Raw genomic sequence first — 26259 nt, 5'->3', positions numbered from 1 at the left:
GGAGATGTTAGTGCAAGCCGCGCTGACCCCTGTGAAGGCCTGGCAGCTCAGGGGTCGCTTTCTTAAAGATCTCCAAAGTTGTCACTTCATAAGTCCAGGACCTCCATCACTGGCCACACAGCACTGAGGTGACGTAGAAAACGCGGCGTGGGGTGCAAAGCACAAGAAGGAACAGCAGCATTGATGTATGAAGGACTGGGATGGGGGTCCTAGACCACCAGATATTGTGCACAATCAGTCATCAGCATCCCTCATTACTACAACCCTCAGGGTGGTCTTGTTAAGCAGTTTGCTTCCCCAGTTTTCCATCACATCCTCAACATTTGAGCAAAGTGACAGCAGTTTGGAGAGAGAATGGAATCAGAAGATGGCACAGAGAAGTCAGATGTCACACTGGGGTCCTAACTTAAAATTAAATTACAAAGCTAAGGATGGGTGGGCACAATTGTAGTCCAGAGCAGACGTACAGGGGATTGAGGAAGTATTGAGACCCCCCTCACTTTCTGCACACTTGAATTGTGTTGTACATTTTAAATGATAACTCTGACACTTTGGACCATCACTCTACACCAAATGACCCATAAGTGACAATGTGTGTCCAGAGCAGTCTGCAAATGTGCTACAAATCAAAACCTGAAGTCGTTCATTTCTAGGAGTACTCAGACCCTTCACTGTGTGCTCAGGTCCATCCTGTCTGCTTACTCTCTCCTGGAGATCGTTCTAGAACTTGACTGGAGTCCACCTGTGGCCGAGTGAACTGACTGGACATTATGTAGAAGGGGACACGTGGACCTGCATAGAGAGGGTCCCACCATTCACACTGCATATCAGGACAAACACCAAGCTATGAAGACTGAGGAACTCTGCAGGATCAAACTGCACACCGCAAGGGGATCAGACCACCAAGAAAGATTTGGGCGCTTCCAGGAGCCCAGTGGCCTCGAGAACTGAACTGGAATTCAATTGAATTGAATTTCCCTTGGGACCAATAAAGTATCTATCATTGTATAGTGCCTTACACATCTATCTATCTATCTATCTATCTATCTATCTATCTATCTATCTATCTATCTATCTATCTATCTATCTATCTATCTATCTATCTATCATATAGTGCCTTCACTCTATCGATTATATAGTGCCTTTCACTCTATTTATCTATCTATTATATAGTGCCTTTCACTCATCTATCTATCTATGTATTATATAGTGCCTTTCACTTATCTATCTATCTATCTATTATATAGTGCATTACACATCTATCTATCTATTATATAGTGCCTTTCACTCTATTTATCTATCTATTATATAGTGCCTTTCACTCTATCTATCTATCTATCTATCTATCTATCTATCTATCTATCTATTATATCGTGCCTTTCACTCTATTTATCTATCTATTATATAGTGCCTTTCACTTATTTATCTATCTGTCTATTATATAGTGCCTTTTACTCTATCTATCTATCTATTATATAGTGCCTTTCACTCTATCTATCTGTTATATACTGCCTTACACATCTATCTATTATATAGTGCCTTTCACTCTATTTATCTATCTATTATATAGTGCCTTTCACTCATCTATCTATCTATCTATCTATCTATCTATCTATCTATCTATCTATCTATCTATCTATCTATCTATCTATTATATAGTGCCTTTCACTTATCTATCTATCTATCTATTATATAGTGCCTTTCACTCTATCTATGTATCTATCTATCTGTTATATACTGCCTTACACATCTATCTATCTGTCTATTATATAGTGCCTTACACATCTATCTATCTATCTATCTATCTATCTATCTATCTATCTATCTATCTATCTATCTATCTATTATATAGTGCCTTTCACTCTATCTATCTATCTATCTATCTATTTATCTATTATATAGTGCCTTACACATCTATCTATCTATCTATCTATCTATTATATAGTGCCTTACACTCTATCTATCTATCTATCTATCTATCTATCTATCTATCTATCTATCTATCTATCTATCTATCTATCTATCTATCTGTCTATCTATCTATCTATCTATCTATCTATCTGTTATATACTGCCTTACACATCTATCCATCTATCTATTATATAGTGCCTTTCACTCTATCTATCTAATAGCAGTTTGGAACCACCAGGACTCTTCTTCGAGTTGGCTGTTCAAGCAGGGCTTTGGTGAAGGTGGTGGCCGTGAATCCAATGTGCACTTGAGCCAAGTTCCAGAAGGCGTCTGCTGAGGTGGGATGTCCATCTCACCAGCACTCCATCAATCAGCCGTCTATGGTAGAGCCGTGAGATGGAAGCCCTAGTTTAGTAAAAGGCAACTGAAAGCCAGCTTGGAGTTTGGCAAACAGCATTTAAAAAGATTCTGGTTTGATGAAACAGAAATGGAAGTCTTTGGGAAGAACTCCAACCAGACACGTCTCCTCACCTTCCTAATGCCATCTGTAAATTGCAGCGTGGTGGGGACAGCATCATCATGTTATGGGAAGACTGGTCAGAATGGAGAGAAGGAGCAATGGCAGCCAGATGCAGAGTGGTCCTTGAAGAGCCCCTGCTGCTCCAGAGTGCACATTTTTTGAGATGTATGAGCTTTTTGGACTTCTATTCCATGACAGGAGGGACTGTAGGGACCTTCAAAACTCACCCTGCTTGTTGTGAACAGAACGCAGCTGTGTAGTGAGGGTCCACGGGGTGTCTGTGTATTAATAGGACGGGGACACGGCACGGGGGACATTTTGAGAGAGCGCATCAGAATAAAGTGTGAGAACTTGTGTGACGTGCCACAAAGAGCTATAAATCCTCACCTTCTGCACCGCCTCAGCTCTGAGGTTGGACATTGAAATGGGTCGTCGTGACCGAGGGTTATGAAATCAGCTGGAAGCCCCCAGGGGTCCCACGTGACTCCAAGTCCGGATGCCAGGCTGAGGTGTGTGTGTGTGTGTGTTGTGGACAGCTGGCACCTCACCACTGAACTTGGCTCCTCTATTGCCATCCATGACACATCATTTGGTTGAGTTTAATTGCCATCTTCCGCTCGGTGAATCTTTTAATGTAGAAAAGCACGTGAAGGGACGCGGTTATCAAGCTACGTTATGACATTTTAAAGACTTCCAATAAATTCAAAGTTCTGGGGTCGCTCATTTCTCTTGAACGCGGGCAAATTCCTTTCAAACTTTTATACGTTTTTTAATGATGCCACATAAACGGAGGCACTTAGCGGTTTATAACGTAACGACGGTCATAAAGAGTTACGAGCCGACTCAGCACTATGGGCTTGGCCGCACTCCGAGGAGCTTCGCCGCGCCTGCAACACTTTGGCATTTTGGGATCAGCACTCCAGTAAAACAGGCCTGTGTGAATACAGTGTAAGTGTAGGCAGTGGGGGGGGGGGTGCTGGGCTTGAACCCTTGGATGGGACCCACCTGGGCGCACCGAGGGAAGCTCAGAGAATCTAGAAGGTAACGTCAAAGCTTTGGAGTCGTCTGGGAGGGCGCAGATAATACACAAAACAGAAAGAAGTGCGAGGGAATGAAAGAAGGGGGAGGATAACAGCAAAAACCCAGGAATGGGATCTGACATGATGAGTAACTTAGAAATGCCGTATATAAAGACACACACACACACACACACACTGTCCAAATTATTAGGAACACTGGTACACCTGCTAATCCATGCAGTTGTCTAATCAGCCAATCACATGGCATGCAGACGCGGGTCAGGAGCTTCAGTTACTGTTCACACCAAACATCAAAATGGAGACAAAATGTGACCTCAATGACGGTCTGAGTGTTTCAGTAACTGCTGGTCTCCTGGAGGCGTCACACACCACAGTCTCCAGAGTGCACTCAGAATGGTACAAAAAACACCCAGTGAGTGGCAGTCCTGTGGACGAAAGGTCAGAGGAGATGACCAGAGAGGCTACGGTAACTTAGATGACCCCTCTGTGTCACAATGGGGAGGTCTCCGAATGTACAACACGTCGAATGTGAGAAGGATGGGCGACAACAGCAGGAGAGCACGTCGGGTTCCACTCCTGCCAGGAGCAGGAAGTTGAGGTTATGGTGGGCACAGGTCCACCAAAGCTGGACAGTTAATGACAGGAGAAACGTGGCCTGGTCTGATGGATCTCAATTTCTGCTGAGGCAGAGTAACATGAATCCATTCACATGACCAGCCATCCAGACTGGTGGCAGTGGCAGAACGGGTCTTGGCACACTTTGGGCCCCTTAATGGCACTCAGTCTTCATGTAAATGCCATGGGGTCTCTCAGAGTATCGGTCCTAACAATGGGCACCCTCCTCTCCCATTGACAACTGACCCATCTTCAAGTGAGGATACACCACGTCACAAAGCATGACAGGGACTTGAGCGTCCATCAGTGGCCTTCACAGTCACCACACCTGGATGCCCTTGGGATGTGCAGAAAGGGCGAGACGCCATCAGGTCACCGTGGAGCAGAATTCCACCACTGTGTGAAACCCACGCCATGAAGGACTGGGACCTGCTTGGAGGTCCCACTATGATGATGATGGGATGAAGAATTTGCTCAGCCAGAGGATTATATAAAAGACCAAAAGTACAAGACGGGTAGAACAAGAAAAGGGAAGACTCCTGCACCTCTCCCACTAACCCTTCTGAAGCCGGACCCCCTATGTACCACCAACACCTGAGAACTGGAGACCAATCAGGGCTCTCGCCTTCTTTTTTGAGACTTTTCCTAATTCTTTTTGTTGTCCATTAAATTATTATTTAGAAAGATTCCCTGTAGGACTTCCAGGCTGAGTTGTAAGGCTCTCCCTCTTGTTATTTATTGATATTTTATGATATTCTTGATCTGCGGTGGGTTGGCACCCTGCCCGGGATTGGTTCCTGCCTTGTGCCCTGTGTTGGCTGGGATTGGCTCCGGCAGACCCCCGTGACCCTGTGTTCGGATTCAGCGGGTTGGATAATGGATGGATGGATGGATATTCTTGATGTATTTTGAAATACTGCAATGTTTTTGTCAATTCCTCTTTGTCTGGGGCCTTGTAGGCCAAAGCCTCCCAGTTTCCTAAGTCAGGCTCCTCAAGAGTGAGACCTATTTTGGGGCAGGCCAGTTAGGATTCTGGCCTGTTTTTTCGGTGGATATTTGTGAAGGCCTCACCTGGTTTGGTGTTGTCTGGTGATGGAGTTGCAACACAAATGGGCACAGAGGGGGAAACAGAAAACACACAAGCAGCACTGAAGACAATTAATGGCAAAAAGAGGCAGACAGAGTATACAATGTACTGTTGGAACGGATAACTCCAAACTGAAGCCATCCCCTTTGTACTCCAGCCTCCCCAGCATGCTGCGCCATCGTACCACACTGCACACTGCCATGAACATCCCAATCGGGATGTGGGTTGGGGGGGGTCCGGACCCTCCAGTGATCACATGGTAGTAAGTGGTTTCATTTCGTCAAGCCTACAAAATGGATTTGTGACAACATCTCCAACGGCGAGTTACAAGGGAAGTTTGAGAAGAAAGCCAACGTTTACCAAAACTCCCGAAATGCCGATACCCTTTTGAGCGCATGTCCAGTCCTAGCATACCCTGCCACCCTCATGCAATGTCACAGCTGAAGACGAGACTTGAGAGCCATCAGAGCACAACAACACAGGAACAGCGAGAGATCCCTCAGCAGAGACAGCCGGCCCAGGCAGAATGAGACTGAGAGAGAGAGAGAAGGAGAGCGCCAGGGAAAACAGTGAAAAATATTTCAGAATCCTATTCTCACAAAACATTATAAGTCACACCAATAAAACTAAGAAAGAAACATGACAATAAAAATGCAAAGTGTAAATACGAATAAACTAAAAGGCCATCAGCAGGTTTAATTGTTCAGCAGTTTGCAGACTCGCAGCATTTTACCAGTAAGCTTTATCAATTGCTCAGCTGTGATCCAGAAGTTGGACGAGCTTCATGCTGCTCCTTCTCCAAAGCAAACGTCGCTGGTGCTGCGTCAAACGACACTTCTGTTGTGTGAAAGGGTTTGTCACGACTGTGCTAAATGACAGGCCAGTCGATATGGAGAAGACACTAATGCCTGCTGTTACAGCCAGTGGATGAAGTGGAATAAAAGAACTGCGGGTACTCAGATTTCAGAAAATGGAGGTCCAAAAGCACCCCGATAGATGTAAATTATTTCACAAAGCCTTGGGGTTCAGTGCCAGAACACACACACACACACATCGGGACAGGGAACTGATGAGCACCTGAGACCTTTAGAACGTTAGAAAGATTCAGATGAGGACGGCAATTCAGGCCAGTAAAGCTCGTCGGTCCTGTCCACTCATTTCCTCCAAAACAACATCAGGTTGAGTTTTGAAGGTCCCTGGAGTCCTACTGTCCACCTCACTACTTGGTCACTTACTCCAAGTGTCTGTGTGTGTGAACATAAATTTCCTAATGTTTGTGTGAAATTTCACCTTAACGAGTTTCCAGCTGTGTCCCCATGTTCTTGATGACCTCATTTTAAAGTCACCGTCTCAATCCACTGGACTAATTCCTCTTCATCATGTTAAACACTTCAGTCAGGTCTGCTCTTCATCTCTTGTAAAGGCTCAGCTTTTTTAATCTTCCCTCATAACTCATCTCCTGTAGCCCTGAATCAGCCTCGTCGCTTTTCTCTGGACCTCCTCTAGTGCTGCTATGTCTTTATGAAGACCACAACTGCACACAGGACTCCAGATGAGGCCTCACCAGTGTGTTATAAAGCTTGAGCAGACTTGTGACTTGTACTCCACACATCAAGGTGCTATATAACCTGACAGTCTGTTCCTCTGCCCTTCAGAGGAGCTCATCTACCTGAAGTTAAGCAAGTCCAGGCCCAGCCACTACTTGGATGGGAGGCCATCTAGAAAAAAGCTCAGGTTGCTGCTGGAAGAGGGTGTTGGTGAGGCCAGTAGGGGGCGCTTACCCTGTGGTCTGAGTGTGAATCCCAATGCCCCTAAATGTGCAGTAATGGGGACACTGGGCTGTAAAAATGGCATCATCCTTCAGATGACACATAAAACCAAGGTCCTGACTCTGTGGTCATGAAAGATCCCTGGGCTTCCTTCCTAAAGAGTAGGGGGTATCCCAATGTCCAAGCTTAATTGTCACTATGGCCCCCTAATCGTACCCTGACTCTAATTGGATATCTCTCTCAGCACAATGGCTGCCTGGTGGGTGCTATGCATTAGTGGGGGTTGAAATGGCTCCCCACTCACTGAAGCACTTTGATAGATAGATAGATGTGAAAGGCACTATATAATAGATAGATAGATAGATAGATAGATAGATAGATAGATAGATAGATAGATAGATAGATAGATAGATAGATAGATAGATAGATAGATAGATAGATATACTTTATTAATCCATCCATTTTTCCAACCCGCTGAATCCAAACACAGGGTCACGGGGGTCTGCTGGAGCCAATCCTAGCCAACACAGGGCACAAGGCAGGAACCAATCCCGGGCAGGGTGCCAACCCACCACAGGACACACACACACACACCCACACACTAGGGCCAATTTAGAATCACCAATCCACTTAACCTGCATGTCTTTGGACTGTGGGAGGAAACCCACGCAGACACGGGGAGAACATGCAAACTCCACGCAGGGAGGACCCAGGAAGCGAACCCGGGTCTCCTAGCTGCGAGGCAGCAGTGCTACCACTGCGCTACCGTGCCACCCTACTTTATTAATCCCAAGGGGAAATTCATAAATAGTGAGTAGTGAGAGAAGCGCTATATGAATGTAAAGAACTATAATTATTATTATTATTTTTGTGCCCTGGAGACCAAAACTGCACCCAGGACTCCAGATGAGGCTTCACCAGTGTGTTATAAAGCTTCAGCAGAACCTCCTGTGACTTGTACTCCACATATCAAGGCACTATATAACCTGACATTCTGTTAGCCTTCTTAATGGCTTGTCTGACAGCTGATAGCTTAGAGTCCACTACAACTCCTAAGTCCTTCTCATAAGGTGTATTTTTGATTTTCAGACCTCAACTTAATACAAACATTAGGCTCAGCTCTTTTAATCTTTCCTCATAACTCATCCCCTGTAGCCCTGGACTCAGCCTCTTCGCTCTTCTCTGGACCTTCTCTTGTGCTACTATGTCCATTTTGTAGCCTGGACACCCAAACTGCACCCAGGACTCCAGATGAGACCTCACCAGTGTGTTATAAAGCTTGACCAGAACCTCCTGGTACTTGTACTCCACACGTCAAGGCGCTATATTACCTGACAGTCTGTTAGCCTTCTTAATGGCTTCTATCAGGAAGTCGAGTTCACTATGACTCCTAATTACTTCTTATAAGGTGGACTGTCAATTTTTAGGACCCCCCCCCCCCCCATTGTGTATTCAAACCTCACATTTACATTTACTGATATTAAATGTAATCTGCCCAAGCCTGTCTGATGTCCAAGTTCCTCTTGTCACACAAATGCATGTCTGTAGATCTTCCTCCTTGGTAAGCAGTTCCACCCCGGGACAAGAGGGGGCGCTGTGGCTAATGTTATTGTCTCTTACTGATCCCACAGTACAAAGGGGACACCCTAGTGAGGGCCTTTGACTCCGCCACCTTCCAATCCAAGGACTATCATCAAGGCACTCACAGAAGGTGGAATCCCATTCCAGACTGACACTCGACAGAAACGGAGATCCAAACCAGACATGAAAGACTATAAGATGGTGGCAGTGGCCCCTTATTTGACTCTGTTTTCGTTAAAAGCTTTTTTTCTTATTTAAAACGGGGTGACCTGATTGTTTCCCCAACATTTATCATACTTTGCAGACCACACTCTGTGATGATTCAACAGATGTGAAATGATCTGCCAACTTAACCAACATGATGGACGGTGGCTGGCGCCTTTACCTGACCGGGATGCCACTGTAATGGAAGAACAGGGGGAGATGACTTATGATGGGCACTATCTCCCCCGAACTGCTATGTGGCAGCCCCTCTGGGGTGTAACGGCCCCTCGGAGTCCCACAGGACTATGTGAGACTTGGTATTGGTTGGTATTTGGGTTTCTGCCACATCTGGGAGTAATTCCAGACCTCCTTAATGAGCCACCTGGAGTTCTCCCGAGTGTGGATTAAAAGGAGCCAGCTGGGAGGCAGAGTCGGGAGGAAGCTTGCCAGGAGGAGTGAAGGTGGAAGGAGACAGAGAGAGAGAAGGAAGACCAAGTACTGTGTGTGCTGGGGACTGTGTCTTACTGGGCTGTGTACTGCGCACTGCAGGTGGGAAACGATTGAGAAGCATTTGCCACTGAAATAATAAAGCCTCGTGTCGGGCTGCACTTCGGTCGGTGCCCGTCGTGTCGGCATTGGGGCAGCTGCAGTGCCCTCGGATTCCACACCAGCTTGTTACTTCAATTCCTATCCAAATCATTTCAATGTATCAAAGACAGCAGCTGCCCCAACTCTGGACACCACTCTTAACATCACCCGATTCTGACCAAGTTCTTTGCACCATCACCCCCTCTGCTTCCTGTGCCCACTTCAAGCACTGAATGAGTTGTGGGCAGACGGCTCGGCCTGAATGTTGAGTGGGCACGATGCCAACTAAACAGATCCCACGACCCCGGGAAGGCGGACACTCACTGCACCCCGTCTCGTCGGAGCCGTCCTTGCAGTCCTGGATGCGGTCACACTGGTACGGCGCTGGGATGCACTGACCCTCCCTGCAGGTGAACTGGTTGCTGGCACACGTCTGACCATCTGTGGAAGAAAAGAAAATTGAAGTGAGCCTCTCCGTTAAAGTCTCGAGCACGTGCCGCACCCAGATTTGACGAAGCCCCTGTGATACCCGCGCTGCCCACGCCCTGCCGAGGAGTCTCAGTTCTGCTCGACTTAGGACTTCACGTAACTTCTTGTCTGTTTTCTTCTGCTTACGTACACCGTGGATTTCTGAACTACGGAGATTCTTATTCTAGATTTTATTTTCAGTTTCACATTTGTTTTCAGGCATCCGATCTCATTCTTCATTTGTTAGTTTTGCTTTTCCGCCGTGCCGTTTATGGGCCAGCCATTTTGTGGACGGTTGCCACACTGTGACGATCAGAGGCATCCAACCGTGTGGTGTCACCGTCACAATGGTATGAAGGTTGGTGTCACACACCTCCCTTGGGTCCAGTACCTGGATGTTCATTTCCTTTGATTTGATGATTAAAGTCCTTGTTGGGTTTTGAACCTGTTGATGCACAAATATAACATCACACAGTCCTGCTTGGGGCGTCGAGCTCCCTTTAACATGCTGGGAGTCAACCGAAGGGACCAGAAAACGGATACCCCACGCCAGGCCTGGGGGCAGCGGCTTGTGCTAAACCTCTCTCAGCAGACCAAATATGTCCTGGCCCTGATGATGTCACTTCCTGTCCCGGCCCCAAGGATGTCACTTCCTGTCCTGGCCCCGATGACATCACTTTCTGTCTCAGCCCAATGACGTCACTTCCTGTCCCGGGCCCGATGACGTCACTTTCTGTCTCAGCCTGATGACGTCACTTCCTGTCCTGGCCCCGATGACGTCACTTTCTGTCTCATCCCGATGACATCACTTCCTGTCCTGGCCCCGATGACGTCACTTTCTGTCTCAGCCTGATGACGTCACTTTCTGTCTCAGCCTGATGACGTCACTTTCTGTCTCAGCCTGATGACATCACCTCCTGTCCCGGCCCTGAGGATGTCACTTCCTGTCCTGGCCCCGATGACGTCACTTTCTGTCTCAGCCTGATGACATTACTTCCTGTCCTGGCCCCGAGGATGTCACTTCCTGTCCTGGCCCCGATGACGTCACTTCCTGTCTCGGCCCCGATGACGTCACTTTCTGTCTCCGCCCAATAACGTCACTTCCTGTCCCGGGCCCGATGACATCACTTCCTGAGAACAGACTATATAAACCCCTCATCCTTCCTGTCTAACCAGTTCCACTTTGGACTCACACCTGTACACCTGGTACTCGACTCAAAGCCTTTTGCAGCCCGAGAAACGACACGGGTGGCTGCCCCAGAGCTTCGTCGTGTGTCCAGCCATTTATTTCACAACATGTATAGCAGATTGAGGAGGACGGGTGGGCTCACTGGATACACCAATAAGACCAATTCAACAAAAAGACCAGATTAGCAGTTTGGATGGAAACATCAGGGGTCCCTGCATCCCCCTCCCTGTGCTGCTAGTCCAGTGGCTGCCCAGATACAATCAGCCTGCAGGAGACGAATCAAAGCGGAAAGTCAGGACCGCAGTGACAGCCACAAGGACACCAAAGGGGACGGCCCACGGAACTGAAGGTCATCGGCCACGAGAAGAAAGGGGCGCACAAAGCTCTTTATTTGGATCTGTGACACTGTGGGTTCTGCTCCAGGCTCCCATCTGGCTTCTGGGGAGCTCTCGAACCCGACACCATTGGTAATGTCACCGGACGAGCTGATCAGTGAAGACATCAACCATGAAGCAACTGGATGGTGCAAAAAAAAAAAAAAAAAGGGCAAGAGTGCTTTGATTTCAAAGTGTTCAAACAAAGAGTGCAGCGCTTCAAACGTTATGGAATAAATAAATAATAAATTAGAAAGGTGAAAAATCCTAGATGTTTAAAAACGAGATCACACCAGCCAAGCTCTGCTCCTTCCCAGTCTCTCCAGTTCACCCAAGGGGTATTCAGCAGGACAGACCCCCCGTCATGGCTGCCTGGGTCGGTTGTCCTCCCGTCTTCCTTCTCGCACTCCAAGTCAGATCCCTAGGACGGACTTTTCCAAATCACAAGCCTCCTGTCCCATGAGTGCCGATCACTCGCTCCATCTGGGACCCCTGACCACGCTGACCCCTCGTCCGCTCTCTTCCCCAATGCTGCTCTCCCCTTCCGCCTATTTATTACGGATGCGGACGATTCCTCACCTGGGCACTTCAGCGAGGAAACACCCGCCTCACGCAGCGTCCAGGAACCGCACGACCGGGGGGCCCCCACTTTAAACCTAAAGGAGGACCACCGTGGCTGCAGCTTTTCATTCTAACCCTTTTCTTAATGAGTGACTTGTTTTTGCTGCTAATTAACTTCTTGTGAATTCATTTTAATTGATTTGCTTTTTTAAGATTTGTTCCCCTGAATGTCTTCCTCGTTTCTCTGAGTTGCTTCATTTCTTTCCTTAAGTGGCACCCAAACAAAAATGAAATGTGAAGTGAGGGAGCTGAGAGAAGACCACCTAAGTTAGGGCCTCAAACTCCAACCTGTTTCACTCCAACCAGCTGCTCAATCAGCCCCCCGTGTCTTGTCGTTAATTAAACTCGCTCTTTAATCCTTGGCTTGTCGCCGCTCTCCTTGTGTAACAGCAGACACGTCCGACATTGTGGATTTTCTGTTTGCTAAGAGCACTGGGGACCTGAGCAGATCAACATTCTGAGACCTTCACCTTTCTTTATTTTCAGATATTGTATGATGGACACCAGTTGTTTTGGCAAATTTTGTATCTCGTTTTTGTTTGGCTGCTAATTAAAGAAAAAAGCAATTAAGGGGTCCGAGTCTTCAAGAGCGAGTCAATTAAAATGAGTTCAAAAGACGTTAACAACAGAAACTGGTCACTCATTCAGGAAAGGGTTAGAATGAAAACCTGCAGCCACGGTGGTCCTCCAGGACTGGAGTTGGCGCCCCTTGATTTAAGGTATTAACATCTGCCCTGTCCCGCTACCAGCAGGGTGTACCCAGTCATGTTAAAAGTTTTCTGATTATGTAATAAATTCCTTTTTTGAGTTGTGACCTCATCAGTGGATTGTAGAAATAAAGCGCAGAGGACACTCAGCTCTTTGTGTCTTGTGGCTCACATGTAATGCACTTGTCACCTCTGTGGAGATTTAGATAAAGAATAACGATTGGCGCCTCCTCCTGCCTGTGTTTACTGCTTAAATCAGGATGGGGATGGGGGGGGGGGGGGGGTCTGTATTCATAATTATCTTCCACAGGTGGTACCCCCCTAGTTGTGCAGTGAAGCGTTGGGGAGGGGGGTTTGATGGGAGAGGGGGGGTCCCCCTCTGCTAGTCTGAAAGTGGCCTGATATAAACAGACTACACTGAAGACAGAATGGGAGGGGGGGTACACTAAAGAAATGATGGGGGGGTCGTGGGACCCTCCTTTGGAAGTGCCCTCCCTTTGTGTTCCCCCTCTTGATGTATCCCCCTTTGGATGTGCCCCCCCCTTGTAAATGCCCCCCCCCCATTGGAAGTGTCCTCCCTTGGAAGTGCCCCCCTTTGTGTCCCACCCTTGTAAATGTCCCCCCCTTGTAAGTGCCCCCCCTTTGAAAGTGTCCCACCCTTTGGATGTGCCCTCCCCTGGAAGTGCCCCCCTTGTAAGTGTCCCCCCTTTTGATGTGTGAAAGCCCAGTGAATAGAAAGATTGTCTTTCTGAATCCAGGTTGGTAAAGTGGCCCGCAGTGTGGGTACACCCTGGTATGAATACACTAACTACCAGTATACATTATTCAAGAGTGGGGAAGTGGGTGCCAGCTGTCCTCAAACATTGGTAGCTCCCCCCCTTGTGGGCACTCTGAGCACACAACCCCACAATTGTCCCCTCTTATCTCTTATGCCACCTCAGTACTCGTCAAGCTCTGCACTGGCAGATTCTGCCCAGTATGGCGAGGTCTTGGTGAAGGTGGCCCCTTCTGTTGACTCCACATTGGACCTCAAATGGATGCCTCGTTAAGAACGTGCCCTGCAGAGCCACTTGTCACTCTTGTCACTAGAAGCCGCACTTGGGTGGCTGTCTTATCACAGACAGTTAACTCTGAGAGATTAGGCCATTTAGATAAACGTCCAATTTGCTAAGTCCACTCCATTTCCGTTATCTCCGGCTTTATCAGGCGCATCCAGCCACTGCCAGGCAGTTCATTACGCGGCGGGAGCTTTCGAGGTTAGCGGGTCGTTTTGAGCACCAGAGGCAGGGACTGAGGGACGCCATTGCCACTGACTTCCATCCATCCAGTAGAGACCCCGAGTCTCCACTCCGCTCCGCTCCACGAGTTCTCCCTTCCTTTGGTTACTCAAGTCAAGTCACCTCGAGTTTCTTCTTCTTCTCCTCGTCTTACTCGTCTCTTTTCTTAACGTTTTTCTTGACACTTTTGCCGATGGGTTTTTCTCTGTGATGAATTCTGGGGTCCTGCCCTGTGGGTCTGTCAGAAGCAGCGGGAGGCCACCATTGTAACCTGGCAACAGTTATGACCTTTTATGGGGACACAGCTGCAGCTGTGGGGGGGCTGGCCAGTGCCCCCCAGAAGTCTTCCTGGACCCCTCTTATAAAAGGAGCTCCAATTCTTCAGCCTGATGGGCTTGGCGTTGTGAGAGGAGAGCAGACGACAATTGGCTCACCTGGCTATAGCAGGATGAAGGACTGACTGGAGGTCTGGTGTGGGGTGACGAGGTAGGAAGGTGATGTTGGGGTCAGTTGGGTCCAAACGGGGGCACAGTTTAGCGATTTCTGATTAAATGAATTTACTGTTTGCATTTTCAATTCATTGTGTCCTCCAACTTCAGTGTATCAACTGCTATTTGGGTTGAACTTTGGTGAGTCTGGGGGTCACGCTGGGTTAAAAGTCGCTCAATAGCGCCTCCTGCAGGTGGCAAATACTCAGAAATGCACCCACACCGAGTCGGCAAACAGTTTTACTGGTGAATGGGGTCTTTTGTCCCCCCCATACAAAATGTTATTCTGTGCAACAGAAACCCGCAAACACCAAAACATCAGAAATCGAGTAGCCGCCGTCGCTCGAGTGCCCACCGCTGTGTCGGGTCAGTCGAGTGTCCACTCCTGCAGATTTAGCACACGTCACCATCACACACTGCGACGCTGCCATCTGGACGGCAGCCGCCTGTTTCTTTACGCGCTTTCCTTCTATTTCTTCTGTTGCTCGCACAGATCGTCAGTGCCAGGATTCGTACGATCGACGCGCCCCTTGTGTGACGCCCATATTTGCACTTCACGTCCGGTTGCTGCATTGTGAACGGCGCTCAGGTGGCGGACGTCTCTCGGACATTTGAGAAATCCGAATTGGAAATCCCATGTGAACGCCCAACAAACTCGGAGACAATGCGGAGGGCACAAAGTTACGCGAACGGTCCGAGTGGTGAGACAACGCTGACCTTTCACTTTAGTCGATGGTATAGTTAAAAAAAAAATACAACCTGGTCAGCCGGATTTGCCATTTTGTGGTTGAATCGCATTAGGGGGGCAGTGATGCACATTTAACACGTTTATTTTGCTGTGTATTTCGATGTAAAATGTCATTTATCTTTCTCTTTTTTTTTTTGGCAGACCCAGTAACCAATCAAAAGGGTATCCGTCAATAAGGGCGCGCACATAAAGGCGACCTTCAAAAGGATGACGTCAATTGAGCGCCGAATAAAGGCGCGCGCAAATAAAGGAGCGCTTCAAAAGGATGACGTCAATTGGGCGCAGGGAATAAAGGCAAACGCAACAAAATGACAGAAAATTTATTAGATAAAGGCAATGATTGAACGTATAAAAAGGTGAAAGCAAGAATATTAAAACATCCAATTAATCAATGCATGAACTTCTAACGAACTACTTCTAAAGCTCTCTATATTTCGTTGTTTTCAAAATTACAGAAAATTCAATTAAGGCAATGACTGAATGTATAAAAAGGCGAAAGCAAGTTACACTTGAAGCTGTAGATTATGTGCAATGCCACGTAGATATTCGAGATGCGGTCTGTTAGCATAATCAAGGACAATTAATTTAATTCGCTCCGAAGGTCATCCTTTTGAAGCTCGCCTTTATTTACGCGCGCCTTTATTCGGCGCTCAATTGAGGTCGCCCTTTTGAAGCTCGCCGTTTTGTGCGCGCCCTTATTGAATAGAACCGGCTGGGATTGGCTCCAGCAGACCCCCGTGACCCTGTGTTCGGATTCAGCGGGTTGGAAAATGGATGGATGGATAATATAATATAATATAATATAATATAATATAATATAATATAATATAATACTGCGGTGGGTTGGCACCCTGCCCGGGATTGGTTCCTGCCTTGTGCCCTGTGTTGGCTGGGATTGGCTCCAGCAGACCCCCGTGACCCTGTGTTCGGATTCAGCGGGTTGGAAAATGGATGGATGGATGGATAATATAATATAATATAATATAATATAATATAATATAATACTGCGGTGGGTTGGCACCCTGCCCGGGATTGGTTCCTGCCTTGTGCCCTGTGTTGGCTGGGATTGGCTCCAGCAGACCCCCGTGACCCTGTGTTCGGATTCAGCGGGTTGGAAAATGGATGGATGGATGGATCCAACACTGACAGCAAACTAACCGATTTTTTCATGAAAATGTTGGCACCCAGTTACAATTTATTTGATGAACTGTAAAAAGTAAAGAAAATGAAAGAGTTAATGTGGCATTTGCAAAAGTTTAGGCCCCCTTTCAGGTGAACTCCACACCATCATCATACCAGACGGTCTTTTCAGGGTTTGCCAGTCTCCCAACTGGCACATTTGAGATCAGCGATGCATTAGGATGCGTGCAGACCCCACATACACAATGGCAGCCCCCCTGGAGCTGTGCTCTCCATTATCAGCCACACACTCTCTGGATGTCGATGCCCACCCACCCTACCTTGTCCTCAATCTGCTGGATTCAAACACCGAGTGCCAGCTCACCAAAGCCTATCTTGGCATCAAAGGGTCAGCAGCAGAACTGGAGCCCTTAATGAAGGGTGTGCCCACCTCTCATAATGGCCAGTTTAGAGTCCCAGCGTACAAACAGGAGGAATAATCAGCGGACCAAAAGAAAAGACAAAGAAGGTGCAAAGTGCAAATAAGGTCAGAGAGGAGCTGAATCAAAAAAAAAAAATCGGGGAACCCTGAAGATGGCAGACATACCCCCCCGGGATGTCAACAGTAAAAACTCAGTGACATGAAGGACAAGGGACGAACAAACCGTGACACAAATGATGGTGTTTGTCTTCTTCATGCCCCTACACCCGAGCCCACCATTCGCCTTACCTTGGCCATATGTCCCGCGCTGTGAAAGGAGCAGAACACAAGAAATGAGGAGAAGTCGCTGCGCCATCGCTGGGCACTCAGTCATCGTGATCACCGCCGCCTCAGTTATTTCAGTTCTGATTTCATAGTAAAGCAGACTTGGATGGGACCACTGCAAGTTACACCGTCTCCTGTCCCTCGGCGGTCTGACTCTGCTGTCTGACAGGGAATCTTAATAAAGCGTCGAGGGCCCGTTTATTACTGCGGCTTTACTGGACCTCATAAAAAGAAGATTCGCGGGTTAAACATTGGACAACATCAGGGCTCGCCACACACCTAAATGACACAGTAGAACTGCGTTATCTATGGCACTAAAAGCAATAAACTCGGTTACAGGGGTTGCAAAATCCTCACATTACCCGCCTGGCCATTTTCGTGGAGTCTGATTTTTCAGGGTGGTGGTGGGCCGCATCTTCTACCCTTTGGCATTAGGCGCGAGGCGGGCAGCGGTGACAGATGGAGAAATGAAGGTGGAGATGGTGACCTGCTGTGGCCCCCCCTGAATGTGAGGGCAGGCCATTGAGCCCAACAGGTCCAAAGTAACATAAAGTCAAGACGTGGAGGTCCACCAAGTCCCGCTCTCATTCCCACGCATCTGTGGTTCTCTTCCAACACGTGTGGCCAGCCAGTCGTTAAATTTCAACCCGTGGCTCGTGTTCTTGATGAAGAATTTCATTACGGACTCATTCAGAAATGGGTGGCATGGTGGCGCAGTGGGTAGCGCTGCTGCCTCACAGTAAGGAGACCCGGGTTCGCTTCCTCACAGGTGGCACAGTGGGTAGCGCTGCTGCCTCACAGTAAGGAGACCCGGGTTCGCTTCCTCACAGGTGGCACAGTGGGTAGTGCTGCTGCCTCACAGTAAGGAGACCCGGGTTCACTTCCTCACAGGTGGCACAGTGGGTAGCGCTGCTGCCTCACAGTAAGGAGACCCGGGTTCGCTTCCTCACAGGTGGCACAGTGGGTAGCGCTGCTGCCTCACAGTAAGGAGACCCGGGTTCGCTTCCTCACAGGTGGCACAGTGGGTAGCGCTGCTGCCTCACAGTAAGGAGACCCGGGTTCGCTTCCTCACAGGTGGCACAGTGGGTAGCGCTGCTGCCTCACAGTAAGGAGACCCGGGTTCGCTTCCTCACAGGTGGCACAGTGGGTAGCGCTGCTGCCTCACAGTAAGGAGACCCGGGTTCGCTTCCTCACAGGTGGCGCAGTGGGTAGCGCTGCTGCCTCACAGTAAGGAGACCCGGGTTCACTTCCTCACAGGTGGCGCAGTGGGTAGCGCTGCTGCCTCACAGTAAGGAGATTGTGGGTTCACTTCCCGGGTCCTCCCTGTATGGAGAGCGCTTTGAGTAGTGAGAAAGGCGCTATATAAATGTAAAGAATTATTATTCCCTGTGTGGAGTTTGCATGTTCTCCCCGTGTCTCCATGGGTTTCCTCCCACAGTCCAAAGACATGCAGGTTAGGGTCATTGGCGATCCTAACTTGTCCCTAGTGTGTGCTTGGTGTGGGTGTGTGCCCTGCGGTGGGCTGGCACCCTGCCCGGGGTTTGTTCCTGCCTTGCGTCCTGTGCTGGCTGGGATTGGCTCCAGCAGACCCCCGTGACCCTGTAGTTAGGATCTAGCGGGTGGGACGATGACTGAAGGATTCATTCAGAACTTCAAATCCCCCTCCCTCCGGGTTGCCTCCTTTTGCGCTGTGAACAATTCTCAGATCAAATACAACTCTGGATGATATCTGTAAATGTGTGGACGCTAGGGGTCGCTGTTGCCCCTTTGACCCCTGGGTTCAGAACACGAACAAGTAGTTTCATTTCTTCTTTTCCTTCCATGAGGTGCCCACAAGCACCACAGCCACGAGAAATGCCAAGTACAATAATAATAAGTCCTCTCTTCATCTCCACCATACCTCCCGGCTCCCTTCCTGGGTTCCCATCAGTCCTTAATGTGGTCCTCGACCCGGAAGTGCTTCTGTCCTTCTGTCCGTGTGACTTGTCACCACTTCCCGGGTCTTGAACTTGAATTTTCTTCAGCCCAGAAGTACTTTGGGGCTCCCATCCTCATGACTTGGGAGTACTTCTGGGCTATGCAGCGTCCCCTGGTGGTACCCACGTTACCCAGCAGGGCTGTGGTATTAAACTCCATGTCCCATTAGTAGGGCCGAGGAGACAGGGGGTGCAGCCGGTACATCACTCCGGGGCCTATGAAGCCCTACGTGTCCCATAATTTTTATTATAATTTGAACATTTATTTATTTAGGGGCGGCACGGTGGTGCAGTGGGTAGCGCTGCTGCCTTGCAGTTGGGAGACCTGAGGACCTGGGTTCGCTTACCGGGTTCTCCCCGTGTCTGCGTGGGTTTCCTCCCACAGTCCAAAGACATACAGGTTAGGTGGATTGGTGATTCTACATTGGCCCTAGTGTGTGTGCTTGGTGTGTTTGTGTGTGTCCTGCGGTGGGTTGGCACCCTGCCCGGGATTGGTTTCTGCCTTGTGGCCTGTGTTGGCTGGGATTGGCTCCAGGAGACCCCCGTGACCCTGTGTTCGGATTCAGAGGGTTTGAAAATGGATGTCTATCTATTATCCAACCCACTATATCCAAACTACAGGGTCACGAGGGTCTGCCGGAGCCAATCCCAGCCAGCACAGGGCACAAGGCAGGAAACAAACCCCGGGCAGGGCGCCAGCCCTCCGCAGATTTATTTAATTCATTTAATTAAAATTTAAGTCTGTTTAGTTTCAAAATTTAAAAGGCACGTGGGTCACAGGGTACTTGGCAGCGGTCAACAGTTTACGACGTAAGAGACATTCATGAAGGCCGCCCTGGGGGAGAAGTCATGTGGTCTACAAGGGTATCCCCTGCTCGGTGGGAAGTGACGAAGAGGAGGGGGCAAGTCATCACCCGGCAAACAAGTACGTCACGTAGTCGCCGCGTTCTGAGACACACATTTTATGCACCGGGGCCCGGATTTTCTTTTGGTGGCACTGCCCATTAGTGCCCTGTGGGAATCTGGGGCACCGCTACACTGCAGGGAAGCTGCCATCTAATGTTTTGGGGGTCAAGTAGTGCCCCACAGGGGTTGCCATCCCCCATCCTTCCAACTCTGTGGGCATCCCGCCCGTCTATCACATATTAATTACAAACTACAAAACGGGTGGCACCCATGTAAATGCAGAGGCGTTAAAACACACGGAGAAAGGGGCAGACGTGGATTAAACACAAACGGGAGCCAACGATATCCATCCACGAATTCATCGATGAAGTAAGACGGCGGTGGCGATTAACATTTTAAAAATCCAAAGCAAAATGACAGTCCTCTGCAAATATCATCCCGTAATACAAAAAAAGGGGCGAGCGGGCAGATCTGAGCGACGCCAGGCCAGTAAGTTTAACGTGCGTCCCAAGGAAACTAATGGAAGAGAAGGACGGGGCGAGAACAGGAGGGGTTGGCCAGCAGGGGGCACACGAGATTAATGGAATAAGGCAAAAATAAAACCGCAATGCAAAATGTGCCAACTGGGATGGGGCGAGTCCACAAGAAAACAGGGGGCACGAGACCCCTAAGGCCCAGAAGAGAACCTCTTAATTAGGGAAGTGTGTGTGTCCAAAAATGAAGGAGCCATAAACGTGTCCATTTAGGGGGCAGGACGAGCGTCACCTCATATTACTTATTCATTAGAGCGCTGACCACATCGGACCATAAGGAAAGACTAAATGAGAGATGGACAACCGGGGGGCTTGTAGCTTTATAAGAGGACCACGCTGGCGCGAGTGCCAACTGCACCACTGCCTTGCCATCAAATCAGCAAATAAATACGGCGAGGAAAATGGTGGTGAGGCTCATGGGATCCGTAAGGTTCTGTGTACAGAGTCCAGTGATGAGTTTACTTCATGTGCCATTTGACATGTGACACGTCACCAACGTCTGGTGCCATCATTATAATGAGAGATACAGGGTGAGCCAAAACAAAGTGCCACCACATTTCAAACGTTTACTCTACAAAAACACTACAAGACGAAATATGACCCAAGAAAGGGGATACAAAATTGATTTATTCTGCAGTGTTTTAAAAAGGGGGCCTTCAAGGTGGTGGGCGACATTAGCGAGACGATTTCTGAACGCTCACATGACTCATTTGGCCATCACAAGGGGAATGGCATCCTTGGGGGCTTCAAGGTTGTGAGGTCGGTGTTTGTAGAAGAAATTGAACGGAGCGAGATCAGGCGAACGTGAAGACCACCCGACATCGCAGTGCAGGGAAATCAACGTCCCCGGAAAAACTTGCATGGATCTCCGCGCAGGCCATATGAGCCATCGCTCCAGGCACCCACCACATCCATTTCTTCCAGGTCTTTAACATTTCAATGTCACGTTCTGAAGTGACGGTGACCATTGATGCCCCCCCCGCTTCTTAAAAAGTGCAATGCCAAATCCCCCAACGGCGCCCCTAACTGTAACACGCTGACTGTGCGGGGGTCTCTGATGAAGTTCATGAGGGTTAGTTTCAGCCCAGTAACCAAAGTTTTGCTTATTCACACAACCATTGAAATGGAAACGTGCCTCGTCACTGTTGTCACATGACAATGGCATCTTGATGAATGCTTGCACACAACTCTCTACGGCTCTCCCAGTGAGTTCCCGCACTGCCATCATTTTGTATGGATGGAAATGAAGGTCCTCGTGCAAAATCAAAGACGTGTTTAAAAATGCCTGAGGCAGACGCGCGCTGAACGTCTAGCAGATTGCTAAATGGATGCCCTTACAGCTTGGATGTTTTCAGGTGTTTGTACAGTCCGAGGACGACATGGAGATTTTCTTTTCAATGTTGTACCTGTCTGTCTGAATTTAGCCACCCACTGAAGAATTGTTTTCCGATTTGGGACGTCACCGTTAGGAGGAATGCTGAAGTGCGTTTGGAAGGCGTGTTGCGTAGTAATGATGGATTTGTGGTTTTTGAAGAACGACAGTGAAAGCAACAGTGTGCACCGGACCAAGGCATGTGGCCGACTGAAAACAACAAGGGATCGCCTATCAAAGGACCCCCAACCCACTCGGCTGCCTCAACCATCCGCAATGACCTTCAGAAATGGGGTACTTCATGTTGGCTCAGCCTATACAGAAGGAAGGTGCTATAAAAGACATAGATAAACCTGAAAGGCACTATATAGTAGATAGATAGATAGATAGATAGATAGATAGACCTGAAAGGCACTATATAGATAGACCTGAAAGGCAATATATAGATAGACCTGAAAGGCACTATATAGTAGATAGATAGACCGACCAACCTGAAAGGCACTATATAGTAGATAGATAAACCTGAAAGGCACTATATAGTAGATAGATAGACAGACCTGAAAGGCACTATATAGATAGGCAATATATAGATAGACCTGAAAGGCACTATATAGTAGATAGATAGACCGACCAACCTGAAAGGCACTATATAGTAGATAGATAAACCTGAAAGGCACTATATAGTAGATAGATAGACAGACCTGAAAGGCACTATATAGATAGGCAATATATAGATAGACCTGAAAGGCACTATATAGTAGATAGATAGACCTGAAAGGCAATATATAGTAGATGTGCCTTACATAGTAGATAGATAGTGCCTTTCAGGTCGGTCGGTCTATCTATCTAGTAGATAGATAGATAGATAGATGTGAAAGGCACTATAGCACAGAAGGCTGGTCCTGAGGTGCCCGTTGTCCAAGCCCAGTGACGTTTTCTCCTTGCACTTGCAGCTCCACATGTAACACGTTGTCACACTCCAATGCCATCCCTCAGTGTCTGGAGGCACCTGAGCTCGAAGCTTTGGCCTTTCTACCCCGAGCCATCCCAACACACTCCTGTCATGGAGGACTACAGTAATAAAGAGATCACCTTTATTCTGTAGAAGTAAAGACAAATCGAAATGAGTAACGTTAAAAGCAAAGGTCTGCAGCGCTGAAGTTTTGCTCGTCCTTTCACTTGACGTCCAAAGTCCGAGCGTCTTGTCAATGAGTAATGTGCCTCGTTGATCTGCTACTTCACTTTTCTGGCAGCTTTGTCATTCTGAACTAAAGGATGCAATAAAAATTCAAAACAGAAGCTTTCAGACAAACTCCAGAAAAATGAAGTAACCTTTGAACCTGCAAAGACTGGCACGAGACAATAAGGAGCACATCTGAGCAATACGTGCCATCTGTAACAACTTAAAGAAACGCATATTCAAAGATGACCCAGTATGCCCAGCAGTATGTGGACTCCCCTCCAGATGGTGGACCTCAGGGGTTTCATCAGATCAGAAGCAGGCAGCCATCAGTCTCCGTTGAGAGACAGTGGGCCACACTGAAGAGGAGCTCAGTTGACTTTAATCATGGCACTGTCATTAGGATGCCACCTTTGCCTAATCTGTACATGAAGTCTCTGCTCTGGGCAGCTGTAAGTTATGTTATTGTGAAGTGGCAGTGCCAAGGAGCAACAGCAGCTCAGCCACAGAGTGCTAATGAAGGCCTGTCCTCTGCGGGTGGCATCACCGACAACAGAGTTCCAGACTGGCTCTGGGCATTCATCAGCACATCAGGGGCTTCACGAAGCGAGTTTGTGAGGCAAAGCCTGAGATGACTCCGTGCAATGCCAAGCGACAGCTGAAGTGTTGAAGAATGTGCTGCCCACCCTTGGACTCTGGAGCTGTGTCAACGCAATGTCTCGAGTGATGACGCACATTGCACTCTCTGGCTGCCTGGTGGACAAAACCGGGTTTGGTGGATGCCAGGAGAAGGCCACTTTCTGGACTGCCTTCTTGCCTACTGTCAAGTTTGGTGGAGGAAGGATGATGGCAGGGTTTGTCACCATACACAGACATACCCATAAACAAGGCGAGGTCCATAAAAACATGGAGGAACTTGAGGGGCCTGCACAGGGCCCTGACTTCAGTCCTATTGAAGCCCTTTGAGATGTGAATGAGGTCCTCAACCTCCAGTCTCAGGACCTGACCCCTCAGATCCCACTGAAATCTTTTGGAAAGAAAAGAGTGGAGGCTGGCGGAGGTGAGGGATCGCCATATTAATGCCAAGGGTTTTGAAATGGCATGTCCAACAAGCTCACACAAGTGGTATGCTCAGGCGTCTACAAACGTTTGGCAAGATGGCGAGTAAAGATCACTCACGAAAAGCAAACCGCGTCCCGGGTGTCACCGTATTATCGGCCACACGTGTGATGTTCTTCGTCTTGACGCTCATAGAAGTAGGAACTCGTCAAACGACCAAAGAAGTGTGACAATGTCCAGCAGTGGGGCTTTGGTGAATGACAGCTCAGCAACTCCTGGACCTCCATACGAGCAAAAGTTCAAGAGGCCAGGGTATCCTGAAAGGTGGCAGAGTCCCGTCAGAGGTCATCCAGGCGCTCTCTGAACTCAAAGTGGTGACGTAGCTCTGAAACATTTCTGCTTCACATCACGATGGCGCTGCCCTCTGTGCCATTAGTAAAACGTTCACGTCTGCTGTGGTGAGAACGTCCAGGCGCCCCCGTTATGTTATGAAGATCTCGGTGGAATTCCCTTCATCTAGCACAAAATGTCCAGCATGGCATCTGAGCTCTTCCTTTTGGTTTCACACATGCCCCGTGCCAAACACCTTCATGCCCATTGAGGATGGGCACACACGGCCATCTTTATCTCTCAGGTCACACCACAGATGAATGGTGGGGCTTTTTTTTTTTTATATCTTTAATAGAGAGAAGTAAACTCTTCAATGGATGTTGTAATGCCAGTTTGAACGTCTTCAGCTTGATCAGCCGCCAGTTTCACGGGCAAACGATGTTCTCTTCATCCTGCTCGAGAACATAAGCATGTAGAATATCATGCCAACGTAGTAAAACGGCAGATTTCGTGCAGTTCCACCTACCCAACGTGACGTTACCGATGATCATCACAGGCGGATGTCGAGACAAACGTTCAGCTAGAGGACAGATAATGGAGGGAAGGTTAATTCACAAGTTTGACGCTCAATCCGTTGTGAGGTCCGGTGTATCGTGCAGATTAGTCAGGGCTCGATACTCGGTACGCAGAATTTCCAAAATTTGCATTCTTTCTAAAGATATTAAATCAGCATTTTTCCTTCGTCCGAGTCCCTCGGGTCAAACATTTGCAGGACGCTGGAGGAAATTCTGTCTGCGATGTGCGGTCCCCTCCACCTTTGTGAGATCAACTTCTTGACACGTAGACACCCGAGTTTGGAGGGTTTGTCTGGATCTTCTCACTCGTCCTTACCGTTCCCAATTCTCTTCATCTTCCTCCTCAACTTTTCCTTTACTATTTCTTGAGCTCTTTTGGGGTCGTCTGCCACCTCTTTTTCAGTTACACGGATTTAAAGGGTCAGAGTCGTAAATAGCAAATCAGTTAAGTGAAGTTAATCAGTAGAAACAGCCAGTCACTGATTAAGGAAACTGTTAGAATGAAAACCTGCAGCCACCGCGGCTCTCCAGGATCAGAGTTGGCAACCCTGGTGCGGAGAGCCAATGGCGTAACCTGCCATCCCTGGCCAGTCCCAGTCAGGCAGTTGGACATCCTTAAGGAGACGAGATCCAATCACCGCAGTCATTAAGTGTGACACGCTCCTCGATTACAAGTCGTGTGGTGTGCCGCTGGCTTCATCGGTCATCGAGTGTCACTCCAAATCATGGAACTGAACGCCCTTGACATGACGAGACCCAGCGAGTGCAGTCGTTAAGTGTGACACACTCCTCAATTACAAGTCATGTGCTGTGCCGCTGGCTCGTCTGTCATAATTGGACATCCTGGCCATGACAAGATCCAACAAATGCTGTTGTGAAGTGTGACAACGCTCTCCAAGGACAAGTCATATGGTGTGCCACTGGCTCATCTGTCATCCATTGTGACTCCAAATTGTGGAACTGAACATCCTTGACATGACGAGACCCAGCGAGCGCAGCCGTTAAGTTTCACATGTTGACCGATTAAGAGTTGTGTAATGTGCTGTCAGTTTCACCAGTCATTCCAGTCGTGTAACCTGACATCCTCATGGAGATGAGATCCAGCAAGTGCAGTCGTAAACTTCAAAGTGCTGTCTGATTAAAACGTTTTGTGACGTACCGCCAGCTGTAAGTCATCCCCAGCGATTCAGAGTTGTGTAATCTGCCATCCTCGAGACGACGAGATCCCGCCACTGCCCTCGTTAAGTTCGACGGGA

The 26259-nt window shown here is 48.3% G+C and overlaps 1 protein-coding gene across 1 annotated transcript in view; it reads right to left on the bottom strand.

The window, feature by feature from the left end:
* Positions 1-17121, bottom strand: part of lrp2b (low density lipoprotein receptor-related protein 2b) — a 218375-nt gene extending 201254 nt beyond the window's left edge. Inside the window, exons 1-2 of the mRNA XM_051936218.1 lie at positions 17037-17121; positions 9640-9756 (exon numbers count right to left, since the gene is read on the bottom strand). Coding sequence (XP_051792178.1) covers positions 9640-9756; positions 17037-17121 — 202 coding nt within the window. The remainder of the gene's footprint in view (positions 1-9639; positions 9757-17036) is intronic.
* Between the last annotated feature and the right edge of the window lie 9138 nt (positions 17122-26259).

The sequence above is a fragment of the Erpetoichthys calabaricus genome, chromosome 14 (genome assembly GCF_900747795.2).
Source record: "Erpetoichthys calabaricus chromosome 14, fErpCal1.3, whole genome shotgun sequence".
NCBI lineage: Eukaryota > Metazoa > Chordata > Cladistia > Polypteriformes > Polypteridae > Erpetoichthys > Erpetoichthys calabaricus.
Note: the sequence above shows the minus strand (reverse complement) of the source record. Positions and strands in the feature narration are given on the sequence as shown.